Source organism: Cynocephalus volans, chromosome 3, assembly GCF_027409185.1.
Source record: "Cynocephalus volans isolate mCynVol1 chromosome 3, mCynVol1.pri, whole genome shotgun sequence".
NCBI lineage: Eukaryota > Metazoa > Chordata > Mammalia > Dermoptera > Cynocephalidae > Cynocephalus > Cynocephalus volans.
The window spans coordinates 87,035,632-87,052,515 of record NC_084462.1 but is presented as its reverse complement, the minus strand read 5'-3'; the positions used below and the strand labels follow the sequence as shown (position 1 = coordinate 87,052,515).

Genomic DNA, 16,884 nt, shown 5'->3' with positions numbered 1-16,884 from the left:
CTTTTGGACATAAAAATTTGATATAGCTATTATATGGGCATATCTCAAAAAGTTTGTGGGAAAATAGAATTAGAGAATAATACAAATATTTCCAAGAACTTTCTGAAGACCATACATATTATTTCCATGCTGTAACAATTAACTTTCTCAGTATACTAGAAACTACATTCCTTGGGAACAAATTCCTTCTTATCTGTCTATTTTGAGAACAGAAATGCTGGTATCTTGTTGACTGCCTTACATACACTCACATTTCAAACTGTGATCTGAGAAACATGTACACCAAAATCATAGGATGCTAATTAAGATGATGGGGCCACCAACCTACCAAATTAAAATCTCTGGAAGTGAGATGGGGGATATGCATTTTAAGTTTGCCAGTTGATTCTTCTGACACTAAAATTTGAGAACTACTATTGTAGAGGAATAAAATAGGGAAGGGTCTCTGCATCCTTGGGAGAAATAAATTTATAATTCCCAAATATAGCAGCAGTGATTGTACTCCAAGGAATTCCAATGGATTCCTAAAAGTAAAATATGAATAAGAATTCCACTTTCTTACCCTTATAGAATAGAAAGGACACAGACTAAATCTAACACCCATTGGGCTGGTTACCTAACCTCTCTGAGACTTAGTTCCATCATTTATAAGGTGGAGATGATAACATAGGTTTGATAAAAAGATGGTATAAAATGATTTATTAAAAACAAGTAGAACCAAACTTTAGTATGTAGCAGGTGCTCAGCAAAGGTTAATTTCTACAACACTCAAAGAACTTTCAGTTTCTACTAATAAATAAAATTTAAAATTTTTTTCTAAAAGAAATCTACCAGAAAACTGATTCCAAAGAACTGTCTTAAAAAATTTGCAGCATATTTTACTTGCTGCCACACCATATGTTCTTCAAGTGCACACTAATCAAAACTTCTTAGTATATTTTAAGTGTGCAAAGGAAGTTTGCTACTTATTAAACTCACCATGCAGAGATTTCCTTAAATCCTTTACATAAAAAAAGATTTTTTCTATGTAGTGTAAATAATGAAGAACTTAAGTTTGCTTTCTAAATTTAGATTTTTATATTTTCTTAAACTAGGATACACCTCAACTAAAATCAGAAAATATTCCTGTTCCATAGATATATTATGAATTCAGTATATATAGCAAGAGACAACTGATATCATACTGCATGGACATTTTATAAAGGTCAAGTTTTTGGAATATCCAAAGAATTTTATCTAAAACATTCTCAAGATCTCAAGATGTACATATTAAATTCCCCACTACAGGTTTTCTGGAAGATAATATCTTTTTTCCCTTAAGAAATGACTTTTTTTTGTAACTCAAAGTCCAATGAAGTCATTACCTTTTCAATGCATCTTCGAAGTGTGTTAATATTCCTCACCCACCAGCCTATTCCCATAGCTCTTAATTCAGACCACTGAGGGTCCCCTCTCTGAATTGCTGGAATCATATTAATCAGTTCTTCCTCAGCCTCAGAATGGAAAGCCCAGGCAAAATGGCATGTAGACACACCTAAATTGGAAATATGAAATAATAACCTTCAGAACTATATCAAGAAAGATCAAAAACAACCTTTCAGGTAGTCCTATATGCATTTATTTTGGAAAGAATTTTCAAATCATTCAGAATGTTATACTACACGTGTCTGAATACAGGATCAGAGACAGGAATACACAAAACCCAAATCTCTCTCTTTAACCAAACTTGTTTGTTTTTTTTTTTTCCTCCTACAAAAATAGGGACACTAAAACTTAATCATTGGGAAGAAAGATATTTGAATGTTGAGCCATTCACAGATACACACACCAGTCAGGTCAAAAGCATTTGGCCTACATACTTGGGTGTGGTTTCACAGCCACTTGCTTGAGGACTACATCCTTTAGTACTGAGTATTGAAAACTGCCCCAATCTTCCCTCTGGCGATGGAGCTAAATATCACTTTGAAGCAAACTCTAAGCTTCATAAGAGTTCCAGGGAATATCAGGGATAAGTAAGCGTCAAAAGGTACATTCCTCTGCCTTTAGTGCCTGGGGTTAAAAGTATTTTAAAGCTGCCTAATACTGATGCTATACGGCAAACCTTTTTTTGCTCTGGGAGAAGACTAACAGGGATCAAGGCTGAATTTTAGAGGCAACAAAATGTTTAGTGATGCCATCAGACATGCAAATACAAGTGGGATTATCAACAGTTTAACTACTAATAACGCTCTACTCCACTTAGAGCAGGTGAAGAGGACACATGATGGAAGTGAATCACACAGAGTGGTAACGGATAATGCGAATGCTGGGAAGAACCCTAAGGAACCTGAAAGAAGCCAGACTAGTCTAAGCAGCCATCTATATGAACCCATTTCGGAAACAAAGAAATGTCTGTGGTCAATGATAGTCACATTACAACACAGGCTTCTCATTGCTATAAGGATCAGTATTGTTACATATAATTTTTTCATTATCATCTACTGTATAGATTTCATACATAGTTTAAAGCTTTTCTAATAATTACTGTTTCACAATAATTCCTCTAGAAAGTATAAAAGGAAAAACTTTGATGATCCTTTTGAATAAGAATCTTAAATCTTTTAAATTTCTCATTGCTAACATTTATATACAACTGTGTTTGAAATTATACCACAAAATTAATACAAGCCTTGACTGCCACTACAAATTTAGGAAAAAAATGGACAAAATATAATAACATCAATTTATAATTTTTCAGAACCTATAAGGAAGATTAATTTTCTCACTATTTAAATCTTTAATGTAAGAATTACTATATCAAATAACCGATATTCTGCTTCAGAAACTTCTATTATATAACAATGCAAAATGCATGCTTTTCTGAATATAAAATTTATAATATAAAAGAACAATATAAAGCATATTACATTCTATACCCTTAAATTAATTTTAATTAATTAAAATCTTGGTCTGATTAAGAAACAAAAATGCACACAGGTATGTCAGAAGAATTAGGTTCAGAAAGCAAGATTCAGAGAGCAGTGAATGTATCTGGATACCTATTAGAGGTGAAAAAGGTTATTAGGGATGAAAAAGAACAGGGGCACCAACAGGCACTTATTTTTAAATACCTACCAATGGCAGGCTATTCTTTGCAGTTTATCTCTGCTCTTCTTAGCTTTTCTATCCATGTACTGGCTACTTAACTTTTTCCCTGAAAACTGCTCCCAGGACTACCTACAACACCAGACCTTCTCATCTCCAATGTTTTAACTATAGTACAAGGGAAAATGGAATTGGACAAAGCGTTAAACTTTAAAATGTTTTAGATCTCCCTATGCAAAATGCATAACTGTCAATAATTAATTATCATTTGACTATGATTTAAAACGAAAATTTAAAATAACATTGAGATATTTTAAAAATCTATCCAAATGGCATAGATTGTTTAAAATGATAAATATCAAATGTCAGCAACAGGCTGAGTTTTGTCATCATCAAACACTGCTTCTGGGAATGTAAATAAGCAAAGTCTTTCTGAAGGGCATTTTGGCAATACTCATCAAGAGTTAAGAATTTTCATGCCCTTTGACTCAGTAATTCCACTGCTGGAAAACTAACATGAGGACATAATCAGAAATATACATAAACATTTATATGTAAGGTTATAAGGTCATTCATATAATTCAAGGTCATTCAGTGATAATTCAAATAGAAAAAAAACCAAAATCGATGTTTCAAAAATAAAGGATTGAGTAGATGAAATATAGTTCAGATACATGACAAAATATTAGCTGTTTAAAATCATGTTTTCAAAGATCATTTATAGAATAAAGGACAAGTGCCATGAGTAAGAATAAAAGGCTATCAAGCCTGGTATTCTAGGTCATACAATATTAATGCATATTTCTTGGGATTATGTACAGGATGCTGGTTTCAAAAGGAATATAGTCTGATGAATTGAGCACTAAACTGGGATTCTAACTCCAACTCTACTAACAAATAGTCCTGTATCCTGGGCAGGTCACGTTAAATTACAGAGGTTCCATTTTTTAATCGGTAAGTAAAAGGGTTGACATAAGTCCTTATATCTCACATCGGGATGTGGCAGTATGCTGGAAGTACATAAATCTACTTATCAATATGATCTTACTGGAACATCAACTTTACTTGCTGGTAAATAACTTAGAACATAATTCTTACATTAAAATAAATACAACAATAACACATAAAGGAAAATTTACATAATTTTTAAAGAAAAGACATCAGACAAAGAAATTCAGGACCACTTTGTAGAGAACCACTCTACTCTGGGTTACAACCTCGAGTATACTACATTTACTCCCTAAGCTACTACAACTTTAGAGAATAAAGTCTGAGAAACTGAGTTAGATGAGCAAAAGTCTCAGAATGGAGCTGAAGGATACAGAGAAAAATGGGAAGTGGGTACTATGTGACAGAAAGATCTTAAGGCCAGTGATAGGTATGCAAATAATGATTTACTTAAAGCTTACACACAAACATGAACACACTACTTTGGTACTAAATAAAAGTTGTGCAAAGGTTCAAATAATGAGTGGAATACCTTGATGAAGTAGCTGTACTCGGTATAAAGGAGGCAGTGATGTCAAAAGGCATGTGTGCAAGCGCATAGCTAATAAGTATCTCAAACCACACTCATCTAATGTGTCTCTTCCTGTAATTTAAACAGAAAATATGTTTAAGGAAAAAGGACTGTAAGAGACCACAAACCGATAAAAAGTTATAAAATTAAACATTAAGCTTAGTAATAATTTACACAAAATATATAAGTTTTTTTAGTGTATTCCTTCCTGAACACTTTAACACCATTACGAAAAATATGTGAACACTAAAGCTCATCAATGAAAAATGATTTGGGAAAATACAATTACCTATTAGCACAGATAACAACAGCACTTGTACTTATGTATAATAGATGAAAGAAATCTTGAAATCCAATAAAATTATATTAACTATAGTAAGTTAGGTATAACTTTAAAACATATTTCCTACATGAATTAAGAAGAGATTTAAAGACAGGAATTACATAACTAACGCGAAATCATTTGTTATATAATTAAACTGGTAATATTTTCTACACTGGTTAGCTTAACTGAAACAGGTACTACTAAAGATTTGAAATTTGATTCCCCAGGCTAATTAGTATCAAAAAGTTAAGTTGAACCTTAACCTTGATTCCAAAAACGTGTACAAATTTGATTCCACTCAGTCAAAAGTTGAACAAAGGTATCAAAGTGTGGAAAGTTTAATCAAAACTATAGCCACTGCTGGATAAAAGCTATGCAAAAATATTGACAGCACCTAGCCCAATAACTGACACTTAGGAAGTACTCCAAAAATGTAGAATCAGATATTTTCTAGAAGAAAACAATGTTTTTAAATTGCCAAAGTTCAAGTTCTAGCTCTGCTTCCCGTTACCTATATTCATTAATCCATTTATTCACTCAACAAATTAAGCATCTAGTAAGTGTGAGGCACAGTTTAGGTACTGAGGATATGGCAGTGAATAAGGCAAAGTCACTATGCTCATGGAGTTTATACTTTAGGAGGCAGAGATAGTATGTGAAGAAGAAAGGGAATAACCCATGCATAAATCTTGAAGAGTATTCTAGCAGAACAGAAAAAAGCACAGAACATGTGAGGCCTTGTAGACCACTGTAAGGATCTTGACATTTATTCTAAAGTGAGATGGGAAACCACTGGCATATGCTGAGCAGAGGAGAGATTTAATGGGATTTTATTTTAAAAGAATCACTGGTTCCTATGTGAAGGACAGATTCACTGAAGTAACAAGAATGAAGTAGTTAGGAGACTTTGTCAACACTTAGGCAGAGGTGACAGTGACTTGGACCAGAGTAGTAACTGCAGAAGTAATGAGAAATGATAGGATTCTGGATTCAATAGAACTTGAATAGCATTTGCCAATTGACTGGATATGGGGTATGAAAGAAAGTAGAGTCAAGAATCCCTGCTTAGGTTGTCTCACCTGAACGAAGGGAAGAATTCATTTACTTAGAATCCATTCACTGAGATATGCAACTCATTTAATCTCTGAGCTTCAGTTTCCCACCTGTGAAATGGAGACATTCATTCCTGCCTTATCTACCTCATCAATGTCCACTGTACCCAGGATAAGCTATTTTTACACTGCCTAGCCAATTATACAGTTTTGTATCAGAAAGTTTAAACTATTTTTCACAAATTATGGCACGCCTACTTTCTTAATGTCCCAGAGTAAAAACTAATATATTGTAAGTATGCAACAAAGGCTGATAGCTATTCTGAGGAGAATCTCATTCTATTGCACACAATCTTACAATGGTTAGGTGTGCTTTTTTTCCCTTAATTAACATAGTTAGAAAATAGGTCATAGGCAAAACTCTCTAAGGTCTCTAGTTATTTTAATCTACAAGAGAAAATTTTGGAAATATAAGAATGTAAACTTATATGAAGAGATATTTTCCAGCTGGCTTTGAGGAAGTCTTTTTCTCAAATTTGGAAATCTTGTGAAATAGCTAAAAGAGTACATTCTTGTAGACAACAATTTAACTACATATGAACCCCCCAGTTCTGCCCCTTAATGCCTATATGTACTTAGATGAATCACTTAACTCCCTAAGGATCAGTGTCCTTATCCATAAAACTAAATATAATAGTAGCTACCTACAGGAAGACTGTTGTGATAATTAAATATGATAAAGTAGAAAAAGTGCCTAGCACATAGAAATTTCTCACTTCTCCACAATATTCATTGAATGAATAATGAAAGAGCAATAATTTTCCATTTCCTATGCTAATGCCATTATTTACAATCAACACCATTACCTTAAACTCTCTGTATAAAAGAGAATGGAATCTAGTTTCAAGAGGAAGCCAAAATTTTTCTATTTATAAAATGAACAAGGCAAGACATATATGACATTAAATGTATGAAAATCTTTTTCTCTAGAGATTTTCTGGAGAAAATTAAGTAGTTGTAAAAAATTATTTATGACTAGAAATGGGAAGATGAACAAGTTGAACCCATGAGTTCCCTTATAAGCCTTGTGATTCTATAGTAAAACAAATGGGTCATTATCATCACTCAAATTTAAAAAAAAAAAAAAAACCATAGAAATCAATCTGTTAGAGAAAACAAGACACTCTATATCCAAAATCATGCAAAGTTTTCAGTGTAAAAACTCATGTGATAATGCACACTGATATCACAAATCCATGAAGTCATATGGCTGCCTCACCTGTCTTTTCTTTCACAACTAAAGCATATTATATGATAGTAATTGTCTATTAGAGAGGTCTTTTCCCTGCAAAGTCTGAAAGTAAGACTGCAATTCAATATGTGAGTTATTATACAGATAATACAAATATTTACATTAATAATAACTTTATAAATTTTAGTGAGAATATTTACCTGAGTAACTCTTATCTCTGTTTTCATCAAGCTCAGTACTGGTGGTAGCCACTGTATCAGCCAAAGCTACAAGAAACATCTGCTCCAAACGGGTAAGGCCTGGTAGACTTGAGTGCATAAGATGACTTGAAAGTACTCTAGCATGTTCTTGGCCAAAGTAAGCTGGTCCATACTGAGAAAGATTTATTACTTTTGATTTGTTTTCTCTCTTTTCTGGCTCTAAATCAATATCATCTGTTGTTATATCCTGGACTTGGAACAGCTCTGAATACTGATCCTCTGGTTGACTTTCAGTATGGTCTTCATAGCTCTGTGGTATTTTCGTACTTTCTTCTGAAATTCTGTAGGATGGATCTTGATCAGCAGCAAGCAATGCATAAAGTGGTAGTGGAGGAATAGAATCTATCTCAGTATAATCTCGAGTACCGTCTTTTCCTATTGTGACTGTATCCTTTGCTGTACTGCCACTTACACTAATGGTTCGAGAAAGGTGTCGCTTAGTTCCTTCTCCAGCATCAGGATCTCTAACTATTGCAACTTCACCCGCAATACATTTTACTAAATGAGAGAGAATGGCTTTTGCTCTTCGAACTTTTCCTAAATCCATCAATTCTAACAGTTGAGTTGGATGATATTGCGGGAGAGTAGGGGAAAGTACATGTGCAGCCTCAAATAAGCCACCATCTTGAACTATAGTTGGTGAACAAAAAACATCATCGGCAATAGCTGTTCCTTCAACAATACTTTTTCTTGCCAACATAGTAGATTTAAACGCAGAATGATCTTGTATTGCTGTCTCTTCTGTGTCAGGACTATCAGCTTCAATGTCTCCAAATTTGACAGCATGCTTCCACTGTGCATACACATGCATTTCACAGTCCATTCCTACCACCAATATTCCATCTCTTACCCAAGAAAGAGAAACAGGCAGTGAAGGTGTACCATCAACAGAGGACACCAAGTCTATAGATCTAAGAAGAACCCATCTTGACCTAACTCCTTGCTTGATACTACCACCTAGTGGTAAAGTAATGACAGCTACTCCATCCTTACTATTGGTTTGCTCAGTCACAATTCCTGAAAGCCTCCCATACATGAAGATATTAGCACCGACCCCCACTGTGAGAATGTGAGAGCCATCTTCTTTTGATACCCAGTCCAAATGTACTAAATGCTTGATGTTCGGAATAAGGTATCTATCCTTGCTCAAAAGTGCATCTGATTTGCTATATACAAACAGATTACTGTCAACACTGACTCTTGAATCAAGTACACTCCCAACCTTAACCAAATCATCAAGATGAATTGTTTGTTCCAAAACCCATTCTGACCCTCCAGTAGATTCACATTCAAATATACAAACATGCATGGAAAATTCTTTAGAAACAAAACCATTGTGGTGGATAGGTTGCTTGTAAGCCACTGCAAGGCGGCCTGTGTATGAACAGCTAACAGCAACTGGTCTTCCCACAATGCTCACTGTACTGCTATTATCTTCTCCTTCATCATTCATCAAGGGCCATCTCCTCCAATGATAGGTTTCTTTCTCATCACTTTTATTACATTCTGAGTTGGTTTCCATACAACATTTCCAGAAGCGTACTTTATTGTCAGAACAAGTTGTAACCACTAAATAAGGTGCAAGGCACACTGGATAAATTGAAGAGGAACTCAGATGACCTTTAAAAAGAAAAAAAAAAGATAGTCATAATAATAGAACCACAAAATAATATGCTAATAATCAAATTCTAGAATGTGAAAAATTCAAAGCCACTATGAGCTTCTTCAGAATAACTCTACAGTTCCCCTCTTAACTAGTGTCCTACACTAAATGTCCATTGGCCAAGGTATCTATAGAAGTCTTGAACAGCCCATTGGTGAAATCAAAATATAGAATGACAGGGCCGACCCCGTGGCGCACTCAGGAGAGTGCGGCGCTGGGAGCGCAGCAGTGCTCCCGCCACGGATTTGGATCCTATATAGGAATGGCCGGTGCGCTCACTGGCTGAGTGCGGTACGGCCGGTCACAAAAAGACAAAAAAAAAAAATATATATATATATATATATATATATACACACACACACACACACACACACACACACACACAATGATAATCACTTAATTTGTTTTTAAGTAATTAAGTTTAAAGGAGGCAAAAATTTAATTAAAATAAAACTCAAAAGCAATGAAACAAGTCAACCTTTAGTCAATAATGTGTTATCTGCCATATATGCCTTCACCACAATATGCCTCACTGGACTTTCATTCTATGTATTTTATCATTCTCACCATAGACACTTAAGTGGTCTTTACAATTTGCCCTTCAATGCCCCTAACCTGCTCTCAAATAATCCATACCCCAGATTTACCCCTACCATCAAATTTTTTTCAGACAGCTAAACAGACCAATAAATCTCATCCTTTTTATAGGGTTTACTTCTCTTAATACTGAACCAGAACCCTCATATTTATTCTTGACTGCCAAAGACTAACTGCCTGTCTGTTGTCAATTACAAAATAAGGGGTAACAGCAATTATGATTTGGGGTCAGAAGACATGGATTCAAGTTCTAGTTCATCAATACCTTCATAACAGTGGGAAAGCAAATTAAAAATCTGAGCCTGTTCCATCTAGGAATACAGGGATCAGTTACTACTTCTCTTGGAATGCTATTGCCAAATAAGACATTTAAAGGCATTCTATAAAGCTCTTGCAAAACATAATTATTATGAGCTTCAGTAAACTTATTTGAATATACTCCAAACCTTCCAAATATTTTGATTCAAAAACTGGCCTAATGCCACCACCACCCCAGGGCCTCAACTGGGGTCCTGAGGCATGGAGCTGGGGGAACTGAACCCAGCTGCAACTAGGCAAGCTGCTGTTACCACCCTGAGGCCCCACCGAGGTCCTGAAGCGTGGAGCCAGGAGAACCTGAACCCAGCCGCAACCAGATAAAGAGCACACCAAAGTCACCATTTCCACGCAGGTAGCCCACTGATAGAGTTTGGATGTGTTGTCCCCACCAAAACTCATGTGGAAATTTGATCCCCAACATGGCAGTGTTGGAAACTAATTGAGTCATGGGGGTGGATCCCTCATGAATGGATTAATGCTCCCTGGGGGAGGGGGGAATTAATGAGTAAGTTCTCGCTCTATTAGTTCCTGCGAGAGCTGGTTGTTTAAAAAGACCCTGGCACCTCCTCTCTCTCTCTCTCTCTTGCTTCCTGTCACCATGTGATTGGCTTGTACCTGCCGGCTGCCTGCTGCTTTCTGCCATGAGTAGAAGCAGCCTGAGGCCCATGCCAGATGCAGCTGTCCCAGAATCGTAAGCTAAATAAACCTCTGTTCTTTATAAATTACCCAGTCTCAGATATTTCTGTCACAGCAACACAAAATGGACTAATACACCCACCATAGCCACCGCAATTGCCATGATTGCTGCAAAAGCAGCTAGTCTCTATAGTAGCGGCCACAGCCACCAAGCAGACGGCGTACCAGACTCTCAACTACATTGATAAAAGGAGAGGCACGAGTAGAAACCAAAAAAAAAAGAGGTCCTCTCTCTCCACAGGGCACACTCCAGAGCAATAGAAGAAGCATCTGATTTACGATAATATACAATAATAGGGGAGGACTTGATCACACCTGTCTCAGTATGGGACAGATCATCTAGGCCATAAATCAACAGAGGAACAGTTAACCTATCAGATGAAGAGAACAAATCTATGGTTATTAGAGGGGGACGGGGATGGGTGCCTAGTAAGGGGCATAAAGAATAACTATGATTTGTAACAATGACTATGCTAAGAAAAAATAAATTTAAAAAAAACTTAAAAAACAAAAATAAAAACAAAAAAAACAAAAACTGGCCTAGATATACACCTGCCACAAAAGCCCAGAGTAAGCTCTTCTCAACGTGATCTTTCCAGCTATGAATGCAAAACTGTCTTAGGGTTGAGTAAGAGAACACCTATACTCAATACCATTCACTAGTAATTGGAACAGTCTTGAACCTCCAATTGGTTCCCCAGAAAACACTATTCTTAGAACTCCCCAATTAGTATTCCACAAGTAGCAGATCATTTTAAATACAGTTGCCAGTCTTGCCCTCTAAATTATCTTAGATGATACCCACCTTGCTAAGGTCAGTATCATTCTAGCCAGCCATACTACAGTATTTTATCCTACATTTTCCCCCAAAGTACCTGCCAACCCTTGTTCAAACCTACTTAATAATACCGAGACATGATTAGCACAACACAGATTAAAAGAATTAAAAAAATAAGCTTCCGTGATTTGCAAATGAACATATTTGTCCTTTGAAATTTTACTATCATAGTATTCAAAAGTGTAGGTAAGACACCTCACATTAAAATATTTACACTACATTCTGTCATGCTGATTACATTTATCACAAGAAATTATTTCTTACAAAGACATGTTTCTAAGCAGATATATCATTACTAGAAAATAAAATTTTCTTTCAATGTCAACATAGCACATATTTCAGAAGAGTTCATCTATTTTATCTACAAAAGAGTTCATTCATTTTAATGACTCTGGGCTACCACTGCCTAGTCTTAAAGTAACCTTACCTGCTGAAGGTGTTGCTCTTATTACTTCAACTGCTTCTGGGAGATCAAGAGGTTGGCTATATACCAGTCTTGAACTCAGAATAAGTTTACTAGCAGTCTGAAGATTGGCAATCGATGAAGAATGTGGCATGCGGCTCACGCTAGGAGAGGTTTCTGGAGAAGAATCTACATTCTTCTGTCCAGGGACTGAAAGTAGACTCTCAGATGAAGCACCTTCTGAAGCTTTAGCTTTAAAAATAAATTATGAAATTATAAAATGCATTATTATCATCACTATACACACGAGCTAGAATAGTATTTCTTATAATTTAAGAAACATGGCTTCTTAAAAGTACTTTTGGAGACAAAGCCAATTTTCAGACATTTTTTCAACTCCATCACAGGGGTATGGTCAGGGAACAACCACAACATATAAGAGCTAGAAAAAAAAAAAAAAGCTTAAATTATTAAGGTTAACACTTTAAACATTTTAAATGCTTGAGAAATTTGTTAACATGCAAATTTCCAGGCCTAACCATAGAGACAGGCCTAACCATAGCTGACTTGGGGTAGATCTGCATTTTTAACTAGCAGCCCACGTGTTTTTGAAACAGATGAGTGATGAATCAGACTTTGAGAAATAAAAATGTACTGTCTCACTAACTAGATGAAGAAATTTAAACTTGGAGAGCTTAATAATTTTCCTAAGGTCATATAATTAGCTAGTGGCAAAGACAGCACTAGAACACCAGCCTCTTAATTATCAAATGCTCAAAGAGAATGATTTCAAGGACAAATACAAAAAATAAAAGTTCCAAAGAAATTTAAGACAGTATTAGTTGACTGGTTTTGTAAGGCCAGTCTTACAAAGATTGACTTGATCTTCTTCCGAAGTGTTTCCAGATTTCATATTAGTGTGGAGTATAAATCTCTAAGCAGATTCAGTTACCTATGCTTCTGTTAAACATAAGGGATACTTTGTATTACATTTATTTATTTGCGTGTCTGTCTCCCCCATTAGACTATGAATTCATCAAGGGCAGGGATGAGGTCTTACTGCTTTTTACATCTCAAGGTGTACCAGAATATCCAAGAGATAATAAATAATCAATTCCCTTTTGCTTCTGGTGAATGTTAAACATGTCAAACTATCTTATAATGGCAGTCCATTCAATAAGAAATATGAAAATTTTTTCATAAAATGGAATAAGACTACAGTCTTGAACCAGAAATCAGAGACAGAAGTCCTAACCCTGCCTCTATCACTGACTAGATGTGTTTCCTTAAGCAGGGTATTTCACCATCTCTGGCTATTTTCTTATCTGCAAAATAAGGCTGAATTATATCATTTCTCTTCCTGTAAACTGGGCAATTTTCTAATATAGATCTCATGGTAAGAGCAGGAGATAAAGCAAAGACTGCAGGGCCAACAAGGTCTGATTTTGAAACTTGGTTCTGTGGCAAACTATATAATGGGACTTGGTCAAGTTACTTAACCATACTCAATTATCAAACTGGGAATAATATCTATCTCACATACATAAAGCATCTATATCAGTGCCTGGTACCCAAATGGTATTCAACATGTTTCCTTCTCCATATAAATCTAAGCTGATCATTTCACCCTCTGACAGAATATTCAACACTGGTAAATTCAAGTGTTAGCTGTGAATGGCAACATACACTATGTTAAAGCTTCAGTGAATGTTAGAACCAAAAGATAGATGCTTCTATCATCCCTGAAGAGAGAATATTCTGTTTGCTTCTACTAAAATTTCATTGTCTGTGACCTTCTAGTGCTATCACAAACAGGGTAGAAAAGCAACTCTACCCTAGCCCTGGCTTTATGGGAAGAGCAGTGGGACAGTCCACTATAAGCAGTGAGAAGATAAGATACCACATAGTTCCTGTCCTATCACAAGGATCTGTTACTACCTCTATAAATCTCTTCAGAGGGATTCCAGGCTCTGTGCCCAATTCTAGAAAATACTATTTTCAGTGGTGGGTTAAGAGTCTCTTCTTAATGAGCTGGTTTTAGATCCCCTATTCTTAGATTACTGTGAAACAACAAAAAATGCCAAGAATTAGCTCCAAAGACTTTGAAAGAATTGTCTAATTCCTGGTGCCTCAAGAATATTTGGCTCACATAGGCAAAGGTAAAGATTCTAGCAAATGATTTGGGTTTTCTTTTTTATTTATTTATTTGTTTATTTATTTTAACTTCTCAATGTACACTGTAGTTGATTTTCATGACCCTTTACCTGTTCCTCTTCCCCCCTCCCTCTCTCCCCTCCTCACCTACATCATATCTGTTCACTTGTCTTAAGTCCAAAGGAATTGTTGTGATTGTTGTATCTTCTCCCCCCCCTTTATTTGTTTGTGTGTTTATTTATTTATTTATTTTTAGCTCCCATGAATAAGTGAGAACATGTGGTATTTCTCTTTCTGTGCCTGACTTGTTTCACTTAACACAATTTTCTCTAAGTCCATCCATGTTGTTGTGAATGGCAGTACTTCATTCTTTTTTATAGCAGAATTCCATTATGTAGATATACCACAGTTTCCCTGTCCTCTCATGTGATGATGGACATTTGGGCTGGTTCTAACTCATGGCTATTGTAAATAGAGCTGCAATAAACACTGGAGTACAGGTATCCCTTTGGCATGATGATTTCCATTCCTCTGGGTATATTCCCAGCCGTGGAATAGCTGGGTCACATAGTAGATCTATCTGTAATTTTTGAGGAACCTCCATGTCATTTTCCATAAAGGCTGAACCATTTTGCAGTCCCACCAACAGTGCATGAGAGTTCCTTTTTCTCTGCAACCTCTCCAGCACTTATCGTTCTCAGTCTTTTAGATAGTAGTCATCCTGACTGGAGTGAGATGGTATCTCAAAGTGGTTTTGATTTGCATTTCCCAGATGCTTAGTGATGTTGAGCATTTTTTCAAGTGCCTGTTGGCCATTCATATATCTTCCTTTGAGAAATGCCTATTCAGCTCCTTTGCCCATTTTTTAACTGGATTATTTGTTTTTTGCTGTAAAGTTATTTGAGTTCCTTGTGTACTCTGGATATTAATCCTTTGTCAGATGTATATTTTGCAAATATTTTCTCCCAATCTGTTGTTTGTCTTTTCACTCTGTTATTGTTTCTTTTGCTGTGCAGCTTTTTAGTCTGACATAATCCCATTTGTTTATTTTTCCTTTAGTTGCCTGGGCTTTGGGGGTCATATTCATGAAGTCTGTACCCACTCCTACTTCCTGCAGTGTTTCCACTGTGTTTTCTTTAAGGAGTCTCATTGTTTCAGGATGTATATTTCAGGATGTATGTTTGATTTTTTAATTCATTTTGAGTTGATTTTGGTATATGGTAAGAGGTACGGATCTAGCTTCATTCTCCTACATATGAATAATCCAGTTTTCCCAGCACCATTTGCTGAAGAGGCAGTCTCTTCACCAGTGTGTAGACTTGGTGCCTTTGTCAAAAGGTGCCTTTGTCAAAAGGTGCCTTTGTCAAAAGGTGCCTTTGTAGGTGTACAGGTTGATTTCTGGGTTCTCTATTCTATTCCATTAATCCATGTGTCTGTTTTTATGCTAGCACCATGCTGTTTTGGTTATTATAGTTTTGTAATATAGTTTAAAGTTAGGTAGTGTTATGGTTCCAGCTTTATTTATTTATTTTTTTGCTGCTCAGGATTGCTTTGACTGTGTGGTCTTTTGTTATTCTACATAAATGTCTGGATAGTTTTTTCCATTTCTGAGAAAAATGTCATTGGAATTTTGATGGGGATTGCATTGAATCTGGACATTTTCACAATGTTAATTCTTCCAATCCAAGAGCGTAGGATATCCTTCCATCTTCTTGTGTCCTCTTTAATTTCTCTCAACAGTGATTTGTGGTTCTCTTCATAGAGATTTTTCACATCTCTGGTTACCTTTATTCCTAAGTATTTTACTTTTTTGGTGACTATTATAAATGGGCTAGCTTTTTTGATTACTTTTTCTGCATGTTCACTGTTGAAGTATAGAAATGCTACTGATATTTGCATGTTGATTTTGTATCCTGCAACTTTGCTGAAATCACTTATCAACTCTAAGAGTTTTTTTGTAGAGGCTTTAGGCTGTTGGATATATAGGATCATATCACCCACAAAGAGGGACAGTTTGACTTCATCTTTTCCAGTCCAGATGCCCTTTATTTCCTTCTCTTCTCTGACTGCTCTGGCTAGTATTTCCAACACTATGTTGAATAGGAGTGGTGAAAATGGGCATCCTTGTCTAGTTCCTGTTCTTAAGATAAAAGCTTTCAGCTTTCCCTGTTCAGGATGATATTGGCAGTGGGCTTATCATATATGGCTTTAATTGTGTTGAGATACTTTCCATCTATACCTTACTTGTAGAGAGTCTTTATCATGAATGAATGTTGAATTTTATAAAATGCTTTTTCAGCGTCTATAGAGATGATCATGTGGTTTTTGTCTTTGCTTTTATTGATGTGGTGTACCACATTTATTGATTTGCATATGTTGAACCAACCTTGCATCCAAGGGATGAATCCCACTTGATGATGGTGTATAGTTTTGTGTATGTGTTGCTGTATTCTGTTAACTAGTATTTGATTGAAGATTTTTGCATCTATATTCATCAAGGATATTGGCCTGTAGTTTTCTATTTTTGATGTATCTTTGTCTGGTTTTGGTATCAGGGTGATGATTGCCTCATAGAATGAGTTTGGGAGAGTGGCCTCTGTTTCAATCTTTTGGAACCAGTTTGTAGTGAACTGGTATCAGTTCCTCTTTGAAGGTTTGGTAGAACTCTGCGGTGAACGTGTCCGGTCCTGGGCTTTTCTTTGTTGGGAGCCTTCTGATAACAG

At 35.8% G+C, this 16,884-nt stretch overlaps 1 protein-coding gene across 8 annotated transcripts in view; it reads right to left on the bottom strand.

Annotated features, from left to right (window-relative positions):
- Window positions 1-16,884, bottom strand: part of DMXL2 (Dmx like 2) — a 152,377-nt gene that overhangs the window by 39,224 nt on the left and 96,269 nt on the right. For 6 of the 8 annotated variants that reach the window (XM_063088707.1, XM_063088709.1, XM_063088711.1 and 3 more), the window contains 4 exons: window positions 12,032-12,259; window positions 7,433-9,112; window positions 4,565-4,675; window positions 1,365-1,534 (listed from right to left, as the gene is read on the bottom strand). In XM_063088707.1, coding sequence (XP_062944777.1) covers window positions 1,365-1,534; window positions 4,565-4,675; window positions 7,433-9,112; window positions 12,032-12,259 — 2,189 coding nt within the window. The remainder of the gene's footprint in view (window positions 1-1,364; window positions 1,535-4,564; window positions 4,676-7,432; window positions 9,113-12,031; window positions 12,260-16,884) is intronic. The other 2 variants (XM_063088713.1, XM_063088714.1) reach the window with 2 other exon arrangements.